Raw genomic sequence first — 26,650 nt, 5'->3', positions numbered from 1 at the left:
GGGCAATGTCCCACAAAAGGCCCTTTTAAGGGTTATTGGTAGCTTATTGTAGGCTAGGGTTTTTTTTTTATTTTGGGGGGGGGCTTTTTTATTTTGATAGGGCTATTAGATTAGGTGTAATTCTTTTTAATTTTTGATAATGTGGTTTATTTTTTTCAAAATTTAGTGTTTTTTATTTTTTGTAACTTTTTTTTTTGGTAATTTAGTAATTTTTTTTTCTTTTTAAAGTTTTTTATTGAGGTTAAATACCAAAACAACAAAATAGCAATATACACTTTCAGTAGTACAGATAAGAGAGTAGAATATCTCATGATAATACAGGCAACATAAATATACTGAAATATATAATCCAGAAACTGAATATTACCCGCTATTGCGTCATATGGGTATAAACTAGCATTTATGTTAGTCAGCACATGTATAAATGAAACCTCATTTTTCCTTTATAAAACATAGAAAATCCTCTCAAAGCACAGATGGCCTCTTACAGACCAAACAAAATGTATATCATTAGGCAGAGGATAACTAGAAAATATAGCTTAACTCATATAGGCCCACTGTTAGGCCTTTGTTACTATGCTTACAAATATACTAATGCAAACCGGATAGGGAGGGGGTTATAGATAATAGACAAGCAAAATATATCAAGACTTATAGTTACATAGGGGTAATTATTAGGATAAAATTCCACAGTTTTGAGAGCAGACTATATGGGGGAGAGGGGGGAGAAGAGGCAGTGTATACTATGGAAATTGTGGAAAAATATGCCTGATGTCAAAGTATGTGTATTATATAGCTAATAAGGACTAGGGTTTAGCACTACTCTGTAATCCCCTCAATCATGGGATAGGGATGTAGTACTCAGAAAGACACAATACTTAATATTATAACAGAAAATTGATTCAACCCAGTGTTAACAAACCTGACACAATCAACAAGAATAATGGCACATATATATTAGCAACTAATACTGCTTAGCATATAAGTTCAATAGTACTATCATTCGATCTTGCACTATAATAGAGCCCGAAAGGTCCCACACCTATGTATAGAGAACTTATGTAGATTTAGCATGAGGATACAGCTCTAATTCCATGTAATGCTATTACCTACGGCACTGCCATCTGCATAAACTGTTCGCTGAAGAGAGAAATTAGTATAACTTACATGTGTAACAAGAAAGAAACATACTCATGAATAGGCCTAACCTATTTTTGTCACACAGAGTACGAGCTGTTATAAAAAGTGCATCTCCCTATAACTATCTAATCAACATAATACCCAATAGGGGAAACAAAAGAAACGCATCAAGTCTGTAGTCATTCTTAGTCCTCTACAGTAGCACAAGGCTTTTGTACGGGGGCTTACCCTCAACTGACATTTTAGAGAGCATGTGAGAAAACGTCTTAAATAGAAACAAATAAAATATAATAGCATTTTCCCCAGAAATCTTCCACCCTCTAAGATATTATAAGTCCAGGGCAAAAGGGGAAAGCGAACAAAGTTACGTCCTTATGGAGCTGCGGTATACTAAAACAGTGCTGTAAGCTCCCAGCTCACCCAGAACATAAGGTCAGATTGAAAGCCGCGTTAGACAAAAAGTCACACTAGAATAACCCCCAGGTATAATGATGCGAGTGGGCAAGTTGTGGCAATATATTCCATATGTCTCAAGCCCATCGAACTGTGTCACAGCATTCTCACCCCACTCCGATCCTGAAGCAGCAGACATCGGAAATTGTAGGCCTGTCCTCTATCTCCACCATCTCCAGATCACGGGGCTTCAGTATTAAAATGACTGTAACCATTATCGTGATTCATAGCCCCACATAATTGCCACCTCCGTAACTACCTTCCAGGCAGCCAGTTTATAGTCGGATAGCAGCTCCCAACCAGATTCTTGAGCACTCAATGCCGTATATGTAGCTGTGCGTGTTAGGAGAGCTCGCACTTGTGGATCCCTTAGCTCGGTGCTGCTGCGTGTAGGATATATAGTGTCCCGCACCTGAGGGACGGCCGCAGCCCCCAGGGTCAGGTTGGAACTAGCTAGCTCAGGGCAACTTCTGTCTCGCCGGTATGACTCCGATTCTTGTGAAGGCAGTGTCGTGAGCATCAAGTAACCCATCTTTGAAAATTGAGGAGGCTGGAGTATAGGATCAAGAGCCTCAATCACTGCTACCTTAAAATCTGTAAAAATAGCCTGCAGTATTTGCGAGATGTCCTCCATGGTAATAGCCCCTATGCAGGGAATGTTCTTACTTCAACACAACTGGCTGGATAGAGTGATTATTCAGAATAATGGGGGGGTAGAGACAAGTATAGGGCACTCCCGGACCTCTGCTGCGTACTTTCTCGATTACTGGCTGCTTGTTCTTAAAGATGTACAAATGACATATGTAGCTGCTCCAGAAATAATGCTCGTCACAGTTCTCATTAAGAAAATAAAATCTGACAACTTTTGGAGAGGCAAACAGCAGTTTTGTAAGCTCCCACAGTCAGACGAAGTTTAACAAGCAGCCATCTTGGTCGGTGGTTAGACACGCCCCCAATTTAGTAATTTTTAATAATTTTTAATAGTAGATTTAAATAATTTGAGTAGGGTTAGGGTTTTTTAATATGTAATTTAGTTAATTTAATTGGTAGTTTAATTTAATTGTAGTATAATAGTTAGGGTAGGTTAATTAATAGTTTAAAAATAGTTTATTTTAATTCTACAGGTAAGTTTAAATTTATTTTAAGATAGGGATGTTGTAATTTTTGTTTAGGGGTTTATAGGTTTAGTTAGTGGTAGTGATGTGGGAGGCCAGAGGTTTAGGGGTTAATACATTTATTTAGGTTGCGGCGGGGTCCGGCAGCAGCGGGATAGGGGTTAATAACTTTATTTAGGTTGCGGCAGGGTCCGGGAGCGGCGGGATAGAGGTTAAACATTTTAGTATAGTGGCGGCGTTTAGTGACAGAGTATAAATAAAGTTGGTAAAAAGCCGAATAGACGCGAGATCGATGACTGTTAGTTAACAACAGTCCGATGCTCATCGCACTTGGTGCGCGTCTTTTTGACGGCTTTTTTTATAAATATGGAGATCGTATTCAGGTCCGCGGCCGCGATGTTAAGAGAGTGTATTGGTGCCGGTGAATGCAGCATAGATGAGGCTTTGATAAATATCCCCCACAGTATTTATTAAAAACCTTATATCAAATAAAAGCAATACAATATTAACATCAGTGAACAGTCACTCAGGGTATTAGTCTGTATGGACCAAAAAAAAATTGTATCAAATCTGTAGCTACAGGATGGTAAACAATTAGAAATACTAATTGTACAGGGAATACATTAGGATTCGTAGCAAAGAATTCCACAAAATTAGTATCAATGTTAACTCCAAATAATGGATTGGATTAAAGATTACTCTATATATTAAAAAGTTCCATATCATTCATACTTTAAATCTTTATTCATTAAACTAGGAACATACATTCACACAGTAGTAGCGAAAAAAGAGTTAAAAACACTTAAGCCCAGTCAAAGGTACATACTGATTCACTTATTAAGCCAAAAATATTAATCTACATGGGCCCACCATAGGATAATCTAAAGTAAGCTAAGCCCTTACAATCCGAGGGCTGAATTACTTTTAAATATTAGCACATATTCTCAGTGGGCACCATGAGTAATAAAGGGTTTTTAGGCACAAATTCTTATTTAGACATAGGCAAGCAAGTTAAAAACGGCAGACAGGAGAGACACAGCTGCTCCTGCTGGACCCCTGACACGGGTTTCACAGAACGCTTCCTCAGACCCCCTCACAAGAGCTGCTGGTGCAACGCCGCCACCTGCAGACTCGCAGCCGCCAGCAGGGGGTGTCAATCAACCCGATCGTACTCGATCAGGTTGATTTCCGGTGATGACTGTCCGCCTGCTCAGAGCAGGCGGACAGGTTATGGAGCAGTGGTCTTTGTGACCGCTGCTTCATAACTGCTGTTTCTGGCAAGTCTGAAGACTCGCCAGAAACAGGGGCCATCAGGCTCCTTACAGAGCTTGATAACTAGAAGCCTTACAATGAATGCAGACTTCTCATTTAAAAGCAGTACTGTGACGTCACTAAGTGTTCATAGGAGAAAGGAATAATCAAAAAACTTTGCAACACCTTACCAGAGGACAGCCCTAACTTTTAAGGAAGGGAATTGCTGCCATGGATAGAAAAAAGGATCTATGCAGTTTTTTTAATCACCCCTTTGCATGCAGCATATGCAAATAGGCATCAGTGTATACCTGAACAACATTTAAACAATTTAAGGAAAGAAATTGCTGCCAAGGATAGAAAAAGGAACTATGCAGTATTATAAATTGTCCCTTTGCATGCACCATATGTAAATAGGCATCAGGCATCATAAAACCTGAACAACATTTAAACAATATGCTTAGTAATTAAACGTTATTTACTGAGTGTACAGGACAATATACTTAATTATTTTTATAATCAGAGATGGGGTTTGCACTTAATTATGTCCATGAATCAATCCACTGGAAAGATAAAGTTATCCAATGATAACTACAAATGATAGATGGTATATCCAAAAATAAAAGTTCCTTTTGAAGCAACAAAGCAAGCTTAATGCATGGTGAATGCACACTTTTATAATACAGCAAAGGCTTCCATAGCTGTCATATGCACAAACGAATGTTAAAACTGTAGCAGGTGTATAGTCCAGTATACCAGTGTGCATATATGTAATGCTGTGTACAGACAAAAGCAATAAGCTTACTTCCAAAGTGCTGCGTGTATTGTAAGCAACAATTTAGCAACAATGTTACTTTTTCAAAAAGGAAACAGTCACCAATTCTCCAGTGAACAGGTTTATTCCCCAAAACAGCTGCACACAACGGTAAGGATTTCTCCACTCACATACCTAGGTGCTGGGGATATCTCAAAGACTTCTGTATTCACGTGAAATTTCCAAGAAACAGTGCAGTCTTGTGCAAAACTCCTCAAGCTGATTCAGCCTTTCTCCAACAGACTAATTAGCCCTGAGGAAGTCCTGTGTAATCAAGGGATGAAACACGTGTTGGCTTAATTACGTGATGTCACACACTCAGTGTTTGGTCTGTTGGAGAAAGGCTGAATGAGCTTGAGGAGTTTTGCACAAGACTGCACTGTTTCTTGGAAATTTCACGTTGATACAGAAGTCTTTGAAATATCCCCAGCACCTAGGTATGTGAGTGGAGAAATCCTTACCGTTGTGTGCAGCTTACCTGTGAACACTTAGTGACGTCACAATACTGCTTTTAAATGAGAAGTCCGCATTTATTGTATATATGTATAGTATTGTAAACTTTAAAATATGGTTGATTTCAATATTACATTGATTTAGTAATGGATAGTGTTGTACAGTTTCTTTTGTGAGAGAGTGTCTCTATATTGGATTATTTGCCATTAAGGCATTGCAAGAATCCATAAGCTAAATCAATAAAAAGTTAAAAGAGTGCTTGATTCCCTATCTTTTTTTATGAGAAGGGGATCTCACTATCATTTTCTTTCTTTAAAGTTTTTTGAAAAATTACAGGAATGAACAACCGGCACAATATAATTATTAACCTGTTCTATGGGGATTTACTACCTGAGTGCAGCTTCTTTTTAGCCCAGTAATGCTTTTCACAGAGTAGAACTTTCCTGTCGTATATCAGTCTGATTCCGCCTATTACGGTCAGTTCAGCGCCGAAATACCAGGCAATTCCTCTCTGAACAAGAAACACAGCAATCCCAGACGATTTTTTTTCAGCCTTCATTACTCCTAAAGTAATTGCATTGTACTCACACTCTTTAGAGCTGCAAACCCAGATCTTAGTATATTCTGTGCTGATTACAGACAAGTCATGCCATTGGCAGGAATTTGCTCCAACATCCCAGGGAAGTTTAAAAATATATTATTTTTTTTTTTTTAAAAAACATTGATAAAACAATTTACAGTGAATACAAATCACATAAAAAAGTGTCTAAAAAAAAATGTAACTCTCTGGTACAGCCCAGGATTTCAGAGTCAGTTCCCACAAGTGTCCAAACACAGTTTTGGAACTGCCTCCTATTTGTGACAATTCGCCTCTAGTGCACCTCCCGGTACATCAGATGTATAACAAGTTAATCATCACAAATCTGGATACATATCCATTAAAAAAAAAAATCACATATGCACAGTGTACAATAATTTTATGTTTTTTTTCAGGTAATTTATTCAATTTTTTGGTCTATAATAGTTTAGAATATATACTTATGTGTTTGTGTGTATATATATATATATATATATATATATACTATATACTATATATATATATATATATATATATATATATATATATTTGTACATAATTCAATTTCATTTTACCTAAAGCATACCTTATTGATAATAAGTCTTGTTAGTATTATCATTTTAGCTGACAATTGATTTGCCTGGATGAATGCCATCACATTCCACACCATCATAATTGACTAATTGTGGTGAATGGGTTTATTTATTTTGCTATGTAGGTGTGTAATGTGATACTACTTTATGTTTTTGAATACAGCCCTTTAAAATTGTGTCCTATGTCATTGTTTCATTTATCCCTTGGGTACCTAGTACACTGGCAAGAGGTACTCCAGCACTTGCCCTTTTATTATATTTTGCTCTGATGCAGCTAAGATAATCAATATATCACAGAAAATCAATGTTTCTCAGTTCTACTCTCAGACACCCCTACCAACCCATTTGTATTTCCCTGTCTGGTCTGGAAGTTGAGATATAAAATGTGTCTCAGGGAAGTACCAGGTAACCAGTTACACTACACTTTACTCTAGAATGCACAGCTCACGGCCTTAGGGCATTAGGGTCTTGTGCATATATTTCTGAACAAGCTATAAATAGTGACTATTTCCTCTGAACTTGGAATGTGAACTTTGATCCAGATTCAGGTATGATTTAAACTCTACTGTTTCTTTAACCTTTTGAGATAAATATTTCCTCTAATAATAATATTTATAGCTCACACATATAGTGAGTATATGTTTTTATTTAAAGGGACGGTCTACTCCAAAATTATTGTTTAAAAAGATAGATAACGCCTTTACTATCCATTCCCCATCTTTGCACAACCAACATTTTTATATCAATATACTATATAACCTTTAAACCTCTAAATGTCTGCCTTTTTCTAAGCCACTACAGGCCGCCTCTTATCTCAGTACATTTTTATAGCTTTTCACAGTCAGACAATACTTGTTCATGGGTGCTGTATAGATAATATTGTGCTCACTACTGTGGAGTTATTCAGGTGTCAGAACTAATTAGCTAAAATCCAAGTCTGTAAATAGCAATGAGATAAGGGGGCAGTCTGCAGACGCTTACATACAAGATAATCAAATAGGTAAAAAGTCTATTAATATAATAGTGTAGATTATGCAAAAGTGATGAATGACTAATAAAGGGATTATTTATCTTTTAAAACCATACACATTTCGGAGTAGACTGTCCCTTTAAGCTTGTTGTGTTTTTTTGCACTAATGCAGCTAAAGTAAATAATTAATATATCACAGAAAATCGATGTTTCTCAGTTCTACTCTCAGGCACCCCTAACAGACCAGTTTGTATTTTCCCTGCCTGGGCTTGAAGTTGAAATATAAAATGTGTCTCAGGGAAAGTACCAGGTAACCAGTTACACTACAGCTTACACACAGCTCACGGCCTTAGGGTCTTGTGCATATACTGCCAAACAAGTTATAAATAGTGACTATTTCCTCTGAACTTGGAATGTGAACTTTTATCCAGATTCAATTGTGATTTAAACGTTGCTGTTTCTTTAACCTGTTGAGATAAATATTTTCGCTAAAAATAATATTTATAGCTCACATATAGGGGGAGATTTAATAAGCAGTGAATGCTGCTATCTCCCCACATAGTTTCCGGCGATCCGGAAACTGTAGTTAAGAAGCAGACACCGCCTGCTAGTGGCCGATTGGGCGTTAACGTGTAGGGGACGGCATTACAGAAGCATTTAGCAATGCAGGGGTTTAATAAATAGACAAAACTTCATCTTTGTTTATTCTTCATTAACATGGAAATATCAGCATGACAAAATAGAACCACAGAGGTCAGATACAGCAGACACGTTTCAGCTTGTGACCCTATTCCAAACTTTTCCTTCACATTAAAAATTCCTCTTTTGAATGTCTACCTCGCTCTGGTTAATCACTTCACATTAAACATTAACTCCTTGTATATCGAATCGTTGATTAACTCTTTCGTTGTCAAAACATATACAATTGTCTCACTTTCTGCCATATACATTCAATGCTTAGTTCACAGTTTATCATTTTATAAGTACCAAACTGAATTTCATTTTATTAATACAAAGATAGGTGAATAAATTGATGCATGTTATCCAAAAACTTTTGGTCAGATGTCTCCACTTTCTATATATTAAAAATTTATTACAAATGTTATCATAATAAATTTTACAAAAACATCATTATATAAATCCAATATACTATTAAGAAATGTATTATAAACAACTTTAATTTATTACGGTAACATTATCATAACAATTTTAGACATTTGTAACACATTTTCCCTTATAATGCCAACTAAAGTCTATCAGCAGCTACATGTATCTATTCATTTGTCCACTTTCATCTATGCGCTTTTTGAAATATAACATAGATGGAAGTGGACAAATAAATAGATACATGTAGCTGCTGATTACGTTAACATTTGCATACCGATTTTATACATTTGTAATGCCTTTTCCCTTATAATGCCAACTAAAGTCTATCAGCAGCTAGATACAGTATATCTATTCATTTGTCCACTTTCATCTATGCGCTTTTTGAAAAATTTACTTTTTGAAATATAACAAATGGTTGAAATTGAAACATATAATGCGGATTTTTAATATATAGAAAGTGAAAGTGGAGACATCTGACCAAAAGTTTTTAGATAACCTGCATCAATTTATTCACCTACCTTTGAATAATAAAATGAAATTCAGTCTGGTACTTATGAAATGATAAACTGTGAACTAAGCATTGAATATATATGGCAGAAAGTGAAAAAAAAATGTATATGTTTTGACACTGAAAGTGTTAATCAACTATTCGAGAAGTGATTATTAATTAACCATTGCGAGGTAGAGATTCTCCTTTAAAAGAGGAGTTGTTTTTAATGTGAAGGAACAGCTTGGAGTACGGCCACATGACGAAACGCGTCAGCTGTATTTGACCTCTGTGGTTCTATTTTGTCATGCTGATATTTCCATTTTAATGAAGAATAAATAAAGATGAAGTTTTATTTATCTGGTGCTCCTTCTACTTCTTTTGGCTACTTTGCCTAACCTTTAAGTAAAGCACAGCTACGGCACCAAGCCGTTTTGGAAACACGTCGCCTCCATTCTGGATTGTTGCCTCAATGTGAGTGAAAGCGCTATCCACCTATCCGAAGGCATCGCTAATACTGACGTCTGAAAGAGGATATCGAAGAGTGTTTGAACTCACGCTGGATTCAACATTCCCGGAGAGAAGCAAAGAAAGTTAAGCCACAGTGCTATATCACGTCTAAGCGGGCTAGTATAGCCAAGGACCAGACGGCCCATTGGTAATGGGGTAAACGGTTGCTGACAAGCCACATGGTTACAGTATTTTGGAACGCTGTCTCTAATTTAAGCATTGAAGGTTGACACATATGTTGCTTATGCATTGTTACATGATTACCTAACAGTTTCATTTATTTATTGGCACCTATCCACTATCTTCACTTGTGCTATTATCTGGGACATTCAGACATTATAACAGGGACCCCGTTTTTCTGTGTACTTGAACTCTATTACTTGTCTTTATTTTTAATAAATAGACCCCATAGTGAGTATATGTCAGTGGCATATTTAGGTTTTGTCCTGCCCTAGGCACTCAAAATCTGCTGCCCCCCCCCCGAATTTTAGGCCTTTTTTGTCATAATATTTTTAGTATATGTGTATATATATATATATATATATATATATATATATACATTGTAGTAGTATTTGCTGTGCAGTTGTTGGGCATTATTAGTATTTGCTATGCTGTTGATGGACAATTACAGCTATGCTCTTAAGGCTTGTTACATGTGTGCTGCGTTATAAGGGGAGTTTTCACTTGTTCTTCTGTATGTTGTGCTGTTATCACAAAGAGGGGAAGTTTATATGGGGGCTCTGTGCTTGCTAACTTGTCTAAGTGCTGTACTTTATTGTGATAAGGTACCATTACTACATCGAGCGGCGTCGGGGAGCGGCGGAATAGGGGTTAATAAATGTTATTAGTGGCGGCAATGTCGGGAGCGGCAGATTAGGGGTTAATAACTTTAATTTAGTGTTTGCGATGCAGGAAGGCCTCGGTTTAGGGATTATAGGTAGTTTATGGGTGTTAGTGTTCTAAGGGTGCATTTTGTAGAGCATATGGTGGGCTGTACCACCCATCTTTACAAAGTAAAAAATAATAAAAATGCAGTAATATATGGTTTTAAACTTTTAACCTTTTAAAAATAAACAACCCCAAATTGTTTTTGAGGTGTTTAGCCCAGGGATAGGCAAGGTGTCTGTACATGTACACTGGTGTCCGTGACTGGCCCTTGCAGTGTCCGCCACCCGTTTTGCGGAGGGGAGGGAGGATTAGGACAGATGAATGCTGGTCCTCACTCCTCCTTGACCCATGCAGTGCCGCGCTTAGTAGCGGGAAAGTGAGGGAAGAAGCAAGCTGCCTGCAGTCAACTAACCGTGAGCCGTGACCCATTCCAATTCCTTGATCTGTGCGGCAGCGTGATGCTGGTGTCTGTGTGTAGAAGACCGCTGCCTACTCTGACAAACCTTACGTAACCAAGTAAGTAACCAACCATGATAAACATGCAATTAACATCAAGGTGGGTTGGTTTGGTCAGGAGTTGAAGACTCTCAATATAACCAAAAAAAATAAAAGGTAATACCACAAGCAGTCTTTATATAAATGTTAGTTTAAACTTGTTTGATTAGATGACTAATTGTACTTGTGGAATTAGACCAGGGGCATTCAATGTGTGGCCCATTTGACAGCAAAGTGTCACTCTCCTGACTTATAGAAACATAGAATATGTCGGCAGATAGGAACCATTCGGCCTATCTAGTCTTCCCAATTTTCTGAATACTTTTATTAGTTCCTGGCCTTATCTTATATCTAGCATAACCTTATGCCTATCCCATGCATGTACAGAGAGTGGTTTTTTGATGTTTTTAATTTGAAATGTACCTTGGTGTCCTTCACGAACATATGTACTTTGGAAAATGTCCGCCACAGCCTTGGTTTGTGCCTATCCCTGGTTTAGCCTGTGGATGTTAGTCTTGGTTGTTGCTTCATTTGAACACCATTGAGGCTATCCACTGTTTGAAACGTTATTCAGAAGGAACCTAGTTTCTAGTACTGGGGGTGAGCTAGCTGGAGAGCTATTAATTCACCCAGACCACATTATTTACATTATATCAGTCCGCTCCACTTTGAATGAACTATATGGTTATAAAAAGAGCTGACCTTGGCACATGAGTGAAGGAAAACCGAGAACTATCAACTAAAGCGTATAAATGGCGCTCATGTCTTGTTTTGGGACCTACTTCCATAAGTGGGACTAAGATAAATCTTTTAAAGTAAAAATATAAATGCCTTAGATGCCTGCCGACAGCCAATGTGAGTTGTGGATGAGCCCTGGGGCTTGTGCTAAAAGTTGATTTTCTGGTAAGAATTTAAAAGAAATCGTGTTATTAAACATACTAGAATAAGTAATATTTTTGATATATGTAGTGATATTTTTCCCTTTAAGAAACAGCATTTTTATGAAAGTATTCAGGGACAAACAGTAAACATGAACAATTATTTGATTTCTAGAAATTAATGTTTAATTTGTTTCTTCACACAGACAGAAACCGCAGAAGATGCAGAGGAATGGAAAGGATTCATTCTCACTGTTGTTGAGGTAATGTAGTTAGGTTGATGCTTTCTCTCTTTTTAGAACTATATTTCCAAGATACATATATACAAACATAAAGACATCAATCAAAACAAAATGGCATGTGGTAAAAAAAAATCAGGTTTTGTTACTTTAACTAGTTCAGTGGAACCCAAACTCATGCCACTCTGGACATCTGCTCTCCACATAATCAAACTAAATATAACACTATGGGGTAGATTTAACAAGCAGCGAATGCGGCTTTCTACGCCTGAAGTTTTCGGCTTGCCGTAAGCATAAGTTAAGAAGCAGAGGTCGTACCAAGGCACTTGGTAAATCTTCCCCAAAGCCTATAAGGATCATGTTCCTTACTGAAATCAACCTAATATACTGTAATAAAATTAGCATATACTGTGTATCTTTTTATAACATTTGTAATCATCATCAGCAAATTCCTTTGCTTCACTAAACTCTAGTTTACACTCACAGCCAGGTGCTGCAACATTTTATAGGGCTTTGATGAGAATTGTTGATCTAGGGTTAGATTACAAATGGTACGCTAATATATATATATATATATATATATATATATATATATATATATATATATACACATATATACAGTATATATATATATATATATATATACACACACACACATATATATATATATATATATATATCAAAAGTTCAAATGGTATATGCACTTTCACCGCCGTCCTGCAACTGCCAGGGTGCTCTGGAGGTGTATAAGCAAAGTAAATAAGATGAAGTAATCACTGGACTTCAGAATGCTGTGTACAAAATATTTATTTGTGACGTTTCGGCATCTCAAAGAAGGGAATAAATATTTTGTACACAGCATTCTGAAGTCCAGTGAGTGCTTCATCTTATTTACTTTGCTTATATATATATATATATATATATATATACACATACATACAGTATATATGCACACACACACTTTGAGGCCTATCCAGTCAAATACCTTAAAAACATAATTTATGTAAGAACTTACCTGATAAATTCATTTCTTTCATATTAGCAAGAGTCCATGAGCTAGTGACGTATGGGATATACATTCCTACCAGGAGGGGCAAAGTTTCCCAAACCTCAAAATGCCTACAAATACACCCCTCACCACACCCACAATTCAGTTTAACGAATAGCCAAGAAGTGGGGTGATAAAAAAGTGCGAAAGCATATAAAATAAGGAATTGGAATAATTATGCTTTATACAAAATCATAACCACCACAAAAAAAGGGCGGGCCTCATGGACTCTTGCTAATATGAAAGAAATGAATTTATCAGGTAAGTTCTTACATAAATTATGTTTTCTTTCATGTAATTAGCAAGAGTCCATGAGCTAGTGACGTATGGGATAATGACTACCCAAGATGTGGATCTTTCCACACAAGAGTCACTAGAGAGGGAGGGATAAAATAAAGACAGCCAATTCCTGCTGAAAATAATCCACACCCAAAATAAAGTTTAACGAAAAACATAAGCAGAAGATTCAAACTGAAACCGCTGCCTGAAGTACTTTTCTACCAAAAACTGCTTCAGAAGAAGAAAATACATCAAAATGGTAGAATTTAGTAAAAGTATGCAAAGAGGACCAAGTTGCTGCTTTGCAGATCTGGTCAACCGAAGCTTCATTCCTAAACGCCCAGGAAGTAGAAACTGACCTAGTAGAATGAGCTGTAATTCTCTGAGGCGGAGTTTTACCCGACTCCACATAGGCAAGATGAATTAAAGATTTCAACCAAGATGCCAAAGAAATGGCAGAAGCTTTCTGGCCTTTTCTAGAACCGGAAAAGATAACAAATAGACTAGAAGTCTTACGGAAAGATTTCGTAGCTTCAACATAATATTTCAAAGCTCTAACAACATCCAAAGAATGCAACGATTTCTCCTTAGAATTCTTAGGATTAGGACATAATGAAGGAACCACAATTTCTCTACTAATGTTGTTGGAATTCACAACTTTAGGAAAAAATTCAAAAGAAGTTCGCAACACCGCCTTATCCTGATGAAAAATCAGAAAAGGAGACTCACAAGAAAGAGCAGATAATTCAGAAACTCTTCTGGCAGAAGAGATGGCCAAAAGGAACAAAACTTTCCAAGAAAGTAATTTAATGTCCAAAGAATGCATAGGTTCAAACGGAGGAGTTTGAAGAGCTCCCAGAACCAAATTCAAACTCCAAGGAGGAGAAATTGACTTAATGACAGGTTTTATACGAACCAAAGCTTGTACAAAACAATGAATATCAGGAAGAATAGCAATCTTTCTGTGAAAAAGAACAGAAAGAGCAGAGATTTGTCCTTTCAAAGAACTTGCGGACAAACCCTTATCTAAACCATCCTGAAGAAACTGTAAAATTCTCGGTATTCTAAAAGAATGCCAAGAAAAATGATGAGAAAGACACCAAGAAATATAAGTCTTCCAGACTCTATAATATATCTCTCGAGATACAGATTTACGAGCCTGTAACATAGTATTAATCACAGAGTCAGAGAAACCTCTTTGACCAAGAATCAAGCGTTCAATCTCCATACCTTTAAATTTAAGGATTTCAGATCCTGATGGAAAAAAGGACCTTGTGACAGAAGGTCTGGTCTTAACGGAAGAGTCCACGGTTGGCAAGAGGCCATCCGGACAAGATCCGCATACCAAAACCTGTGAGGCCATGCCGGAGCTACCAGCAGAACAAACGAGCATTCCTTCAGAATCTTGGAGATTACTCTTGGAAGAAGAACTAGAGGCGGAAAGATATAGGCAGGATGATACTTCCAAGGAAGTGATAATGCATCCACTGCCTCCGCCTGAGGATCCCGGGATCTGGACAGATACCTGGGAAGTTTCTTGTTTAGATGGGACGCCATCAGATCTATTTCTGGAAGTTCCCACATTTGAACAATCTGAAGAAATACCTCTGGGTGAAGAGACCATTCGCCCGGATGCAACGTTTGGCGACTGAGATAATCCGCTTCCCAATTGTCTATACCTGGGATATGAACCGCAGAGATTAGACAGGAGCTGGATTCCGCCCAGACCAAAATTCGAGATACTTCTTTCATAGCCAGAGGACTGTGAGTCCCTCCTTGATGATTGATGTATGCCACAGTTGTGACATTGTCTGTCTGAAAACAAATGAACGATTCTCTCTTCAGAAGAGGCCAAAACTGAAGAGCTCTGAAAATTGCACGGAGTTCCAAAATATTGATCGGTAATCTCACCTCCTGAGATTCCCAAACTCCTTGTGCCGTCAGAGATCCCCACACAGCTCCCCAACCTGTGAGACTTGCATCTGTTGAAATTACAGTCCAGGTCGGAAGCACAAAAGAAGCCCCCTGAATTAAACGATGGTGATCTGTCCACCATGTTAGAGAGTGTCGAACAATCGGTTTTAAAGATATTAATTGAGATATCTTCGTGTAATCCTTGCACCATTGCTTCAGCATACAGAGCTGAAGAGGTCGCATGTGAAAACGAGCAAAGGGGATCGCGTCCGATGCAGCAGTCATAAGACCTAGAATTTCCATGCATAAGGCTACCGAAGGGAATGATTGTGACTGAAGGTTTCGACAAGCTGCAATCAATTTTAGACGTCTCTTGTCTGTTAAAGACAGAGTCATGGACACTGAATCCATCTGGAAACCCAGAAAGGTTACCCTTGTCTGAGGAATCAAAGAACTTTTTGGTAAATTGATCCTCCAACCATGATCTTGAAGAAAAAACTTGTAAAAATTCTTGGAGCTGTAGCTAGGCCAAACGGCAGAGCCACAAACTGGTAATGCTTGTCCAGAAAAGAGAATCTCAGGAACTGATAATGATCTGGATGAATCGGAATATGCAGATATGCATCCTGTAAATCTATTGTGGACATATAATTCCCTTGCTGAACAAAAGGCAAGATAGTCCTTACAGTTACCATTTTGAACGTTGGTATCCTTACATAACAATTCAATATTTTTAGATCCAGAACTGGTCTGAAGGAATTCTCCTTCTTTGGTACAATGAAGAGATTTGAATAAAACCCCATCCCCTGTTCCGGAACTGGAACTGGCATAATTACTCCAGTCAACTCTAGATCTGAAACACATTTCAGAAATGCTTGAGCTTTTACTGGATTTACTGGGACACGGGAAAGAAAAAATCTCTTTGCAGGAGGTCTCATCTTGAAACCAATTCTGTACCCTTCTGAAACAATGTTCTGAATCCAAAGATTGTGAACAGAATTGATCCAAATTTCCTTGAAAAAACGTAACCTGCCCCCTACCAGCTGAGCTGGAATGAGGGCTGCACCTTCATGTGGACTTAGAAGCAGGCTTTGCCTTTCTAGCTGGCTTGGATTTATTCCAGACTGGAGATGGTTTCCAAACTGAAACTGCTCCTGAGGATGAAGGATCAGGCTTTTGTTCTTTGTTGAAACGAAAGGAACGAAAACGATTATTAGCCCTGCTTTTACCTTTAGATTTTTTATCCTGTGGTAAAAAAGTTCCTTTCCCACCAGTAACAGTTGAAATGATGGAATCCAACTGAGAACCAAATAATTTGTTACCCTGGAAAGAAATAGAAAGTAAAGTTGATTTAGAAGCCATATCAGCATTCCAAGTTTTAAGCCATAAAGCTCTTCTAGCTAAAATAGCTAGAGACATAAACCTGACATCAACTCTGATAATATCAAAAATGGCATCACAGATAAAATTATTAGCATGCTGAAGAAGAATAATAATGTCATGAGAATCACGATGTGTTACTTGTTGCGCTAAAGTTTCCAACCAAAAAGTTGAAGCTGCAGCAACATCAGCCAAAGATATAGCAGGTCTAAGAAGATTACCTGAACACAGATAAGCTTTTCTTAGAAAGGACTCAATTTTCCTATCTAGAGGATCCTTAAAGGAAGTACCATCTGACGTAGGAATAGTAGTACGTTTAGCAAGGGTAGAAATAGCCCCATCAACTTTAGGGATTTTGTCCCAAAATTCTAATCTGTCAGACGGCACAGGATATAAATGCTTAAAACGTTTAGAAGGAGTAAATGAATTACCCAATTTATCCCATTCTTTGGAAATTACTGCAGAAATAGCATTAGGAACAGGAAAAACTTCTGGAATAACCACAGGAGCTTTAAATACCTTATCCAAACGTTTAGAATTAGTATCAAGAGGACCAGAATCCTCTATTTCTAAAGCAATTAGAACTTCTTTAAGTAAAGAACGAATAAATTCCATTTTAAATAAATATGAAGATTTATCAGCATCAACCTCAGAGACAGAATCCTCTGAACCAGAGGAGTCATCAGAATCAGAATGATGATGTTCATTTAAAAATTCATCTGTAGGGAGAGAAGTTTTAAAAGATTGAATTTTTTTTAAAAGATTTTTTATGTTTACTAGAAGGAGAAATAACAGACATAGCCTTCTTTATGGATTCAGAAACAAAATCTCTTATATTATCAGGAACATTCTGCACCTTAGATGTTGAAGGAACTGCAACAGGCAATGGTACTTTACTAAAGGAAATATTATCTGCTTTAACAAGTTTGTCATGACAATCAATACAAACAACAGCTGGAGAAATAGCTACCAAAAGTTTACAGCAGATACACTTAGCTTTGGTAGATTCAGCACTTGACAGCGATTTTCCTGTAGTATCTTCTGACTCAGATGCAACGTGAGACATCTTGCAATATGTAAGAGAAAAAACAACATATATATAAAGCAAAATTGATCAAATTCCTTAAATGACAGTTTCAGGAATGGGAAAAAATGCCAAAGAACAAGCTTCTAGCAACCAGAAGCAATAAAAAATGAGACTTAAATAATGTGGAGACAAAAGCGACGCCCATATTTTTCGCGCCAAATAAGACGCCCACATTATTTGGCGCCTAAATGCTTTTGGCGGCAAAAATGACGCCACATCCGGAACGCCGACATTTTTGGCGCGAAATAACGTCAAAAATGACGCAACTTCCGGCGACACGTATGACGCCGGAAACGGAAATAGAATTTTTGCGCCAAAAAAGTCCGCGCCAAGAATGACGCAATAAAATGAAGCATTTTCAGCCCCCGCGAGCCTAACAGCCCACAGGGAAGAGTCAAATTTTTGAAGGTAAGAAAAAATGGTTAAATCAAAATGCATTATCCCAAATATGAAACTGACTGTCTGAAAATAAGGAAAGTGAACATTCTGAGTCAAGGCAAATAAATGTTTGAATACATATATTTAGAACTTTATAAACAAAGTGCCCAACCATAGCTTGGAGTGTCATAGAAAATAAGACTTACTTACCCCAGGACACTCATCTACATATAGCAGATAGCCAAACCAGTACTGAAACGAGAATCAGCAGAGGTAATGGTATATATAAGAGTATATCGTCGATCTGAAAAGGGAGGTAAGAGATGAATCTCTACGACCGATAACAGAGAACCTATGAAATAGACCCCGTAGAAGGAGATCACTGCATTCAAATAGGCAATACTCTCCTCACATCCCTCTGACATTCACTGCACGCTGAGAGGAAAACCGGGCTCCAACTTGCTGCGGAGCGCATATCAACGTAGAATCTAGCACAAACTTACTTCACCACCTCCATCGGAGGCAAAGTTTGTAAAACTGAATTGTGGGTGTGGTGAGGGGTGTATTTGTAGGCATTTTGAGGTTTGGGAAACTTTGCCCCTCCTGGTAGGAATGTATATCCCATACGTCACTAGCTCATGGACTCTTGCTAATTACATGAAAGAAAGATGCATTATCATTTTCATTCAATTTGAATGTGTTTTTATGTGTTTTTAATGGAAATACTTTAGATTCGTATGTTCATGTGGAAAAAAGTGTTTTTTATTTTAAAATAAATATTTCTATATATATCTTTATCTACTACAATACAGGAAAATAAAGGACAAAAAGGAAAAAAAAATGTTTTTACATTTTACACCTAAGAATTCTATTCCATTGCGTTGGAGGTGCGGATATATTTGAAATACAGTTGTATGCAAAAGTTTAGGCACCCCTGACAATTTCCATGATTTTAATTTATAAATAATTGGGTGTTTGTATCAGCAATTTCATTTTGATCTATCAAATAACTGAAGGACAAAGTAATATTTCAGTAGTGACATTAGGTTTATTGGATTAACAGAAAATGTGCAATATGCATCCATACAAAATTAGACAGGTGCATAAATTTGGGCACCTTAACAGAAATATTGCATCAATATTTAGTAGAGCCTCCTTTAGCAGAAATAACAGCCTCTAGACGCTTCCTATATCCTGTAATGAGTGTCTGGATTCTGGATAAAGGTACTTTGGACCATTCCTCCTTGCAAAACATCTCCAGTTCAGTTAGGTTTTATGGTTGCCGAGCATGGACAGCCCACTTCAAATCACCCCACAGATTTTCAATGATATTCAGGTCTGGGGACTGGGATGGCCATTCCAGAACATTGTACTTGTTCCTCTGCATAAATGCCAGAGTAGATTTTGAGCAGTGTTTTGGGTCGTTGTCTTGTTGAAATATCCAGCCCTGGCATAACTTCAACTTTGTGACTGATTCCTCAACATTATTTTCAAGTATCTGCTGATATTGAGTGGAATCCTTGCGACCCTAAACTTTAACAAGATTCCCAGTACCAGCACTGGCCACACAGCCCCACAGCATGATGGAACATCCACCAAATTTTAGTGTGGGCAGCAAGTGTTTGTCTTGGAACGCTGTGTTCTTTTGTCGCCATGCATAACGCCCCTTGTCATGACCAAATAACTCAATCTTTGTTTCATCAGTCCACAGCACCTTCTTCCAAAATGAAGCTGGCTTGTGCAAATGTGCGTTTTTATACCTCCAGTGACTCTGTTTGTGGCATATGTGCAGAAAAGACTTCTTTGCATCACTCTCCCATACAGCTTCTCCTTGTGCAAAGTGCGCTGAATTGTTGAACGATGCACGGTGACACCATCTGCAGCAAGATGATGTTGTAGGTCTTTGGAGGTGGTCTGTGGGCTGTTTTTGACCATTCTCACCATCCTTTGCCTTGCCAATATTTTACTTGGCCTGCCACTTCTGGCCTTAATAAGAACTGTGCCTGTGGTCTTCCATTTCCTCACTATGTTACTCAAAGTGGACACTGACAGCTTAAATCTCTGCGAGACTTGAATGTATTCGATATTACTCCTATCGAGTATATCCCAGTTTCAAACTTATATAATAGATTTAGCAGATTACGTCTGCAAGAGACCTTTTGGATATACCAACTAGGGACTCTGTATCCCAATGGCCTCAATATGAACATGGACCTAGCAACATTCAGTTCATAATAGTTATGGTCTATCTACCTATGTTTGCTTTTTTCACACATTATAATATCTAACATACTAGTCCTAATTTATCACTTGATTTAATATCATTTTACACACTTTATGAATATAGTAATTTTTACTTTATACCAATATTTATGTATGATGACTAGAATATAGGTTGTTAGATTCATGACACACATGTAATAATATTTTATGCCTGATGTGATCAATTTCTACCATCAGCATTAATTATATTTAGTGTATTAAGAATTTGTATTTTAGTACTTTATTATGATGTTGATAACTAGTAAACACCACTAGAAGCACACTTATGTTTATATTAATTTATGCTCTACACCATAACACTAAACTAATACATGGGTATTTGAACACTAGCACACACCACATGCCCAACATGAGATTACCATTAAACTACATCACTAATTTTTTACTATTTCACAAACACTAAGGCCTAGATTTGGAGTTCGGCGGTAGCCGTCAAAACCAGCGTTAGAGGCTCCTAACGCTGGTTTTGGCCGCCCGCTGGTATTTGGAGTCAGTGATTAAAGGGTCTAACGCTCACTTTTCAGCCGCGACTTTTCCATACCGCAGATCCCCCTACGCCATTTGCGTATCCTATGTTTTCAATGGGATCTTTCTAACGCCGGTATTTAGAGTCGTTTCTGAAGTGAGCGTTAGAGCTCTAACGACAAAACTCCAGCCGCCTGAAAATAGCAGGAGTTAAGAGCTTTCTGGCTAACGCCGGTTCATAAAGCTCTTAACTACTGTACCCTAAAGTACACTAACACCCATAAACTACCTATGTACCCCTAAACCGAGGTCCCCCCACATCGCCGCCACTCGATTAAAATTTTTAACCCCTAATCTGCCGACCGCCACCTACGTTATACTTATGTACCCCTAATCTGCTGCCCCTAACCCCGCCGACCCCTGTATTACATTTATTAACCCCTAACCTGCCCCCCACAACGTCGCCGCCAGCTACTTAAAATAATTAACCCCTAATCTTCCGACCGCAAAGCGCCGCCACCTACGTTATCCCTATGTACCCCTAATCTGCTACCCCTAACACCGCCGACCCCTATATTATATTTATTAACCCCTAATCTGCCCCCCTCAACGTCGCCGACACCTGCCTACACTTATTAACCCCTAATCTGCCGAGCGGACCTGAGCGCTACTATAATAAAGTTATTAACCCCTAATCCGCCTCACTAACCCTATCATAAATAGTATTAACCCCCTAATCTGCCCTCCCTAACATCGCCGACACCTAACTTCAATTATTAACCCCTAATCTGACGACCGGAGCTCACCGCTATTCTAATAAATTGATTAACCCCTAAAGCTAAGTCTAACACTAACACTAACACCCCCCTAACTTAAATATAATTTACATCTAACGAAATAAATTAACTCTTATTAAATAAATGATTCCTATTTAAAGCTAAATACTTACCTGTAAAATAAATCCTAATATAGCTACAATATAAATTATAATTATATTATAGCTATTTTAGGATTAATATTTATTTTACAGGTAACTTTGTATTTATTTTAACTAGGTACAATAGCTATTAAATAGTTAAGAACTATTTAATAGTTACCTAGTTAAAATAATAACAAATTTACCTGTAAAATAAATCCTAACCTAAGATATAATTAAACCTAACACTACCCTATCAATAAAATAATTAAATAAACTACCTACAATTACCTACAATTAACCTAACACTACACTATCAATAAATTAATTAAACACAATTCCTACAAATAAATACAATTAAATAAACTAACTAAAGTACAAAAAATAAAAAAGAACTAAGTTACAAAAAATAAAAAAATATTTACAAACATAAGAAAAATATTACAACAATTTTAAACTAATTACACCTACTCTAAGCCCCCTAATAAAATAACAAAGCCCCCCAAAATAAAAAATTCCCTACCCTATTCTAAATTAAAAAAGTTACAAGCTCTTTTACCTTACCAGCCCTGAACAGGGCCCTTTGCGGGGCATGCCCCAAGAATTTCAGCTCTTTTGCCTGTAAAAGAATAAATACAATACCCCCCCCCCCCCAACATTACAACCCACCACCCACATACCCCTAATCTAACCCAAACCCCCCTTAAATAAACCTAACACTAAGCCCCTGAAGATCTTCCTACCTTGTCTTCACCATCCAGGTATCACCGATCCGTCCTGGCTCCAACATCTTCATCCAACCCAAGCGGGGGTTGGCGATCCATCATCCGGTGCTGAAGAGGTCCAGAAGAGGCTCCAAAGTCTTCCTCCTATCCGACAAACATCTTCTCCAAGCGGCATCTTCGATCTTCTTCCATCCGGTGCGGAGCGGGTCCATCTTGAAGCAGGCGACGCGGATCCATCCTCTTCTTCCGTTGTCTCCCGACTAATGACGGTTCCTTTAAGGGACGTCATCCAAGATGGCGTCCCTCGAATTCCGATTGGCTGATAGGATTCTATCAGCCAATCGGAATTAAGGTAGGAATTTTCTGATTGGCTGATGGAATCAGCCAATCAGAATCAAGTTCAATCCGATTGGCTGATCCAATCAGCCAATCAGATTGAGCTCGCATTCTATTGGCTGTTCCGATCAGCCAATAGAATGCGAGCTCAAGATGTTTGCCGGTCCGGATGTCCTCTTCTTGTCGGATAGGAGGAAGACTTTGGAGCCTCTTCTGGACCTCTTCAGCACCGGATGATGGATCGCCAACCCCCGCTTGGGATGGATGAAGATGTTGGAGCCAGGACGGATCGGTGATACCTGGATGGTGAAGACAAGGTAGGAAGATCTTCAGGGGCTTAGTGTTAGGTTTATTTAAGGGGGGTTTGGGTTAGATTAGGGGTATGTGGGTGGTGGGTTGTAATGTTGGGGGGGGGTATTGTATTTATTCTTTTACAGGCAAAAGAGCTGAAATTCTTGGGGCATGCCCCGCAAAGGGCCCTGTTCAGGGCTGGTAAGGTAAAAGAGCTTGTAACTTTTTTAATTTAGAATAGGGTAGGGAATTTTTTATTTTGGGGGGCTTTGTTATTTTATTAGGGGGCTTAGAGTAGGTGTAATTAGTTTAAAATTGTTGTAATATTTTTCTTATGTTTGTAAATATTTTTTTATTTTTTGTAACTTAGTTCTTTTTTATTTTTTGTACTTTAGCTAGTTTATTTAATTGTATTTATTTGTAGGAATTGTGTTTAATTAATTTATTGATAGTGTAGTGTTAGGTTAATTGTAGGTAGTTTATTTAATTATTTTATTGATAGGGTAGTGTTAGGTTTAATTATATCTTAGGTTAGGATTTATTTTACAGGTAAATTTGTTATTATTTTAACTAGGTAACTATTAAATAGTTCTTAACTATTTAATAGCTATTGTACCTGGTTAAAATAATTACAAAGTTGCCTGTAAAATAAATATTAATCCTAAAATAGCTATAATATAATTATAATTTATATTGTAGCTATATTAGGATTTATTTTACAGGTAAGTATTTAGCTTTAAATAGGAATCATTTATTTCATAAGAGTTAATTTATTTCGTTAGATGTAAATTATATTTAAGTTTGGGGGGTGTTAGTGTTAGGGTTAGACTTAGCTTTAGGGGTTAATACATTTATTAGAATAGCGGTGAGCTCCGCTCGGCAGATTAGGGGTTAATAATTGAAGGTAGGTGTCGGCGATGTTAGGGAGGGCAGATTAGGGGTTAATACTATTTATGATAGGGTTAGTGAGGCGGATTAGGGGTTAGTAACTTTATTATAGTAGCGCTCAGGTCCGCTCGGCAGATTAGGGGTTAATAAGTGTAGGCAGGTGTCGGCGACGTTGAGGGGGGCAGATTAGGGGTTAATAAATATAATATAGGGGTCGGCGATGTTAGGGCAGCAGATTAGGGGTACATAGGGATAACGTAGGTTGCGGCGGTTTACGGAGCGGCAGATTAGGGGTTAAAAAAAATATGCAGGGGTCAGCGATAGCGGGGGCGGCAGATTAGGGGTTAATAAGTGTAAGGTTAGGGGTGTTTAGACTCGGGGTACATGTTAGAGTGTTAGGTGCAGACGTAGGAAGTGTTTCCCCATAGGAAACAATGGGGCTGCGTTAGGAGCTGAACGCTGCTTTTTTGCAGGTGTTAGGTTTTTTTTCAGCTCAAACAGTCCCATTGTTTCCTATGGGAGAATCGTGCACGAGCACGTTTTTGAGGCTGGCCGCGTCCGTAAGCAACTCTGGTATCGAGAGTTGCATTTGCGGTACAAATGCTCTACGCTCCTTTTTTGGAGCCTAACGCAGCATTTGTTTGAACTCTCGATACCAGAGTTAAATTTATGGTGCGGCCAGAAAAAAGCCTGCGGAGCGTTAACAGCCCTTTTACCGCCAAACTCCAAATCTAGGCCTATGAATTTTATTTAAAATATATAAAAAAAATATACACACTATCGTTGCCAACAGCTAGAAATTAATAACAATTATCTTGTGTGTGTGTATATATATATATATATATATGGGTATCATAGGTCTAGATTATTTCTTTGCACGTATATATTAAGAGGATATTACTTTTATTAATAATGTTATGTACATTAAGAACAATAAAGGGTTTAGTATATATAACTATTAGGATACGTTTTGTTTTTATCTAATATCGATCTCTATATATCAAAGAGAATAGACCACTTTCACAGTATAATCACATAGACAGATATTTGTCTGTCCCATTGGTCACAAAATAACAAATCACAATCAATGATAAACACACCCATACAATTGATTGACTAGATTTGTAGGAGCCCGTATGTCAACAAACCCATGTGTGAGTTACGATCCCTATGGTTGCTAAATACACCCATACATTCGATTGGCTAGATTATGAGGAGCCAAAATGTCAACAAACCCATGTGTGAGCTACGATCAGCTGAATATTCACACTAAATTTAACCCAACAGTATAGAAAAAAGGGGGCACCCTTGCGATAACGTGTATGTTTTCCTTATATATTATTAAATAAGTGATTCAAATGGATAAGTTATTTATACTAGTGGAGCTGTCTCAGCTGTAAAAGTGTATCAGCATACATGTACATATATAAATAACACACAATATAAGTTCTAACACTGAGACTGTCATGCTAAATAAACCGCATTGAGAACCAGATAGATGGGTCAAGGTATATATATAAAACGGTGTATATATAACCCTATCTGGAATCCAACTTATAACAGTAATATCAGAATGGTACAATAAAAACAATTCTGAAATAATGGTCTTCAATATCTGGCACAAATCAAATCTCATCTAGAGATAAAAATGTCCCACTAGGTAGTTGTTGATGTAGGTCAAGGCAGCTATCTGTAGAGAATCAAGGCCACAATCCAGGATCAGTCATCTGCAGACACTATAAAAACACAGAAGTGCCACATGGCCCAATATTGTTTGGTACAAATGAGGATATTTAGTGTGATGAATACACTCACATGTAGTGAAGCACCCCAGATGGTGCAATAGGAGCAGTCTGGGATCAAATCAGTCACCCAGAAGACTAGCCTCCGATAGATATTCGGTAATCTGCATATAATGATATGAAACACAAAAGTGCCTATATGGCCTAGTATTGTTTGTATAGGCAGTGAATATATAACATTGATATATAGTGCACTCACATTTAGTAGAGCACCTCTCTTGGTGCAGACAAGGCAATCTGGGATTAATATGGTCACCCAGTAGACTTAAATCAGGTAATCAGGAACTCCCAAATATCCAGAGGTTGAGGTTTGTAGCAAAAATAGGATAAAAAGGTAGTCCGGCAGCAAGTGGTAAGTGTATATAAAACTTACTTTATTGTGCCAGTGGCACCCAGGGCTGAGCATGTTGCAGGGTCATGGGATGTGTACCCGGTCCGGTATGAGAGTGCAGTTCCCTTCCGTGTTTTGTATATGTCTAGGGTGGTTACATATTCCTGTGCACCCTTCCCTTGTTTTCAGTTTGTTTGGATTTGAAAGCTTGCATTGTGTGGCTGTTTTAGGGTCTCAGGTATTGGAAAGGACCTTGACGTGGTACCTGAGCTTGTCCCATTTGGCCAGATGCGGTGACTAACCTTTCCATTTTTGCTTTTAAATCTTAGCTGAGAGCTTGTAAGTGAGTGCTGGGTTTTCTCTGTGTGTTGTATTAATTTGTTTTGTAATTTTCCCTATGGTTCTTGCACCCAGACCTGTCTGGGGTTAACTGCTTGTGGCTCTGGGGACAGCACAGCTTCCTGTGAGTGCCAGTGGCACCCAGGGCTGAGCATGTTGCAGGGTCATGGGATGTGCACCCGGTCCGGTATGAGAGTGCAGTTCCCTTCCGTGTTTTG

General features: G+C 37.9%; 1 protein-coding gene across 2 annotated transcripts in view; it reads left to right on the top strand.

The window, feature by feature from the left end:
• The window catches only part of STAP1 (signal transducing adaptor family member 1), a 259,545-nt gene that overhangs the window by 111,707 nt on the left and 121,188 nt on the right, over nt 1-26,650 (top strand). For both annotated transcript variants that reach the window (XM_053703267.1, XM_053703269.1), the window contains exon 4: nt 11,938-11,994. In XM_053703267.1, the coding sequence (XP_053559242.1) occupies nt 11,938-11,994 (57 nt within the window). The remainder of the gene's footprint in view (nt 1-11,937; nt 11,995-26,650) is intronic.

Source organism: Bombina bombina, chromosome 2 (genome assembly GCF_027579735.1).
Source record: "Bombina bombina isolate aBomBom1 chromosome 2, aBomBom1.pri, whole genome shotgun sequence".
NCBI classification, from domain to species: Eukaryota; Metazoa; Chordata; class Amphibia; order Anura; family Bombinatoridae; genus Bombina; species Bombina bombina.
Note: the sequence above shows the minus strand (reverse complement) of the source record. Positions and strands in the feature narration are given on the sequence as shown.